Genomic DNA, 2,445 nt, shown 5'->3' with positions numbered 1-2,445 from the left:
TAATGTACTATTGCTCGGATTTGTAAAGTTGTAAAAGAAATTCTACAAATATGAAAAGAATCTCAACTAACATATATGACAATAGCTTTGCAATTAGTTTAATTAATAAGGTTAGTTTTCGAATAGCATAATCAATATAAACTTTTATGGTCAAGCATTTTCATTGAAAACCATTCCAATGGGCACATGAAATGTACTACTCTTCACTTTGTACCACATGGTGGTCCTTTACCATTATCTCTTTTTATTCTTTTTCTATAGACATAAGTTACAGTTAATTTAATTATTATATATATATATATATATATATATATATATATATATATATATATATATATATATATATATGTTGTGATTGTGTTATTAAATTTACTATTTAATTTATTAAAATATCATTTAAACACACAAAATTATTAAAATGTAAAAAAAGTAGGAGTATTTAATTTATCAATCAATTTTATGATGGGACATGCTAAAAAGAGAGTTGCTGGCCTACGCAGTTGGCGAGTTGGATCTCCTCAGTTTCCTTTCATCCGACAGTAGTTTTGCAAACCTACAAATATTAATCCATGATTTTAGTAAAAGAGATTGCAAAATAATGAGTTTTCCTCATTTAGATTTCAAGTTATAATTACAATATATATTTATATGCATATTGGTATACCTTTGCAGTGCTTCTGCATTGGAGCCACCATTTTTTACTGGTTCGTAATGGCCGGAGTCTAAATTGATGCGTGAAACAGTTTTGTCGAGCAATTTCTCTCCTTTATCTACGAGGTTCTTCATATTCTCCCCCGTCGATACATCCACGGAGGCCATTTCTCCGGTTAGCGTATCATCCTAATCGAACCATTACATATCAAGTTTCGAGTAAATAGCCGGAGCAAAACCAAAGATTAAAAAAAAACTTACGTCGATCCGGAGATAATTATCCTCGGAATGCAGGGCTTGGAAAACAACATTGTTATGGTAATCAACCATAGCCTTGCTCGCTTCTCCATAAAAATCCAGTATCGGACTTTTGTTATCTTCAAATAACCAACTTATTAGACCCCATTTAGACGACGCTTTAGCATCGTATTTCTTTTCACGCCGGTTGGATCCTGAACCTATTGAGATCACCAGAAATGGGGTGTAATCCAATGGATCTGTCGGGGAAAAATCTGGGTTCTCTTTCATTATCTGTTTCGTCACTTCTCGTATGGCCACCAATGTCTGATATCCCACAATAACTCGTGTCAGCTTCTGTTATATGATTTTCATTTGTGTCAACTTTTTTAAAAAAACTTACGGGATTGTTGGCTGCGATGCCTCCATCGATAAGGTTGAATTCTTCTTCGTTGTTCTTGAAATAATAAGATGGGAAATAAGTTGGTGCTGCAGATGTGGATATGCAGATGTCTGATAACAGTGCGTCAGTGCCTGGATTGATAGGAATCTGCAGACCCAAAATTCCCAGCTTTACTATATGATAAAACATATAAACCACCCGTCTCGAATTCAACCAGTCGATTCGGGATAATATTATTTAACTACCTCATAGGATGAGAAGACTGTAGGCTGAAGCTTCTTGATGTCGAAAGCTGGAATGGCGACACTGGTCAAGGTTTGATGCAATTTGGTGTTCCCTAATAAGTCTCTCATCAGCTTGTAAAGATACTTCCCGTCGTATCTTGGTCCCGTTAGAACTTTCGATATCCTTAAAGGCCAAGCCAGAATCCCACTGAACCCAAAAATTACTCTTAAACATAGGGGTTTATAGAAAAGAATAACGTATTAATATGTCATAGCAGATATACCTTGGGTGTGGGAAAATTTGAGGGCCATTTTTAAGGTAAAAGGGCACTATATCTTTTGCAGCAAATAGAGGACGGCCATTTTCGTTTGGGGCAGCTAACATGGCTGTTATAAGACCACCGGTGCTCGTCCCTGCCATCAAGTCGAAGTAATCCGCAAGCCTAACATCATCACCATCCAATTTCTGTTTTCAATACAACATTAATCGAACCGTACAGTGTCGCGATTGCAGATGTCACAATATGATTTATTTTCAAGAAATATTTCATGTTAATTACCTGAAGTTCAGATTCAAGTCTGGCAAGGATAACACCAGGAATGATTCCTCTGATTCCCCCTCCATCAATACTGAGAAGAGTGATAAGATTTCCATAAATTGGTGGGTGGATGCATTTTGATAATCTTCTCTCCATATTATCCTTGTTCTTATCTGAGAAATGATCAAGGAATGGATATTGGTGAAAAGGAGATAGTTTTGAAATGATTAAACAAATCTAACAGTGTAATTATAGGGATTAAGTCGTCTGGAAGTGGATATTGATTTGATTAATATATTCATTGTCCAAAACAGTCGACAAAGCTATAGGAACCTTCTTAGCAATTTTCTCGCTCGGCAGCCTGGCAACGCCAGCTTGGTATTTACAAATT

General features: G+C 35.7%; 1 protein-coding gene across 1 annotated transcript; it reads right to left on the bottom strand.

Annotated features, from left to right (window-relative positions):
* Positions 1-468: 468 nt before the first annotated feature.
* Positions 469-2,210, bottom strand: LOC120140591 (patatin-like protein 1). Its single transcript, XM_039155558.1, has 7 exons — positions 2,076-2,210; positions 1,800-1,981; positions 1,537-1,723; positions 1,292-1,438; positions 913-1,215; positions 665-840; positions 469-553 (listed from the first exon to the last, which is right to left on the bottom strand). Exons 1-7 carry the CDS (start codon positions 2,208-2,210, stop codon positions 493-495), a joined length of 1,191 nt encoding a protein of 396 aa, XP_039011489.1. The 3' UTR covers positions 469-492.
* Between the last annotated feature and the right edge of the window lie 235 nt (positions 2,211-2,445).

The sequence above is a fragment of the Hibiscus syriacus genome, unplaced genomic scaffold, assembly GCF_006381635.1.
Source record: "Hibiscus syriacus cultivar Baekdansim isolate YM2019G1 unplaced genomic scaffold, ASM638163v2 tig00110788_pilon, whole genome shotgun sequence".
NCBI classification, from domain to species: domain Eukaryota; kingdom Viridiplantae; phylum Streptophyta; class Magnoliopsida; order Malvales; family Malvaceae; genus Hibiscus; species Hibiscus syriacus.
Note: the sequence above shows the minus strand (reverse complement) of the source record. Positions and strands in the feature narration are given on the sequence as shown.

Coding starts and splice junctions, on each gene's coding strand:
- LOC120140591 (XM_039155558.1), bottom strand. CDS start 2,210: ATGGAGAGAAGATTATCAAAATGCATCCACCCACCAATTTATGGAAAT. Junction 1,439..1,536: donor CAGTCTTCTCATCCTATGAG/GTAGTTAAATAA, acceptor TTGGGTCTGCAG/ATTCCTATCAATCCAGGCAC. Junction 1,216..1,291: donor GCATCGCAGCCAACAATCCC/GTAAGTTTTTTT, acceptor GTGGGATATCAG/ACATTGGTGGCCATACGAGA.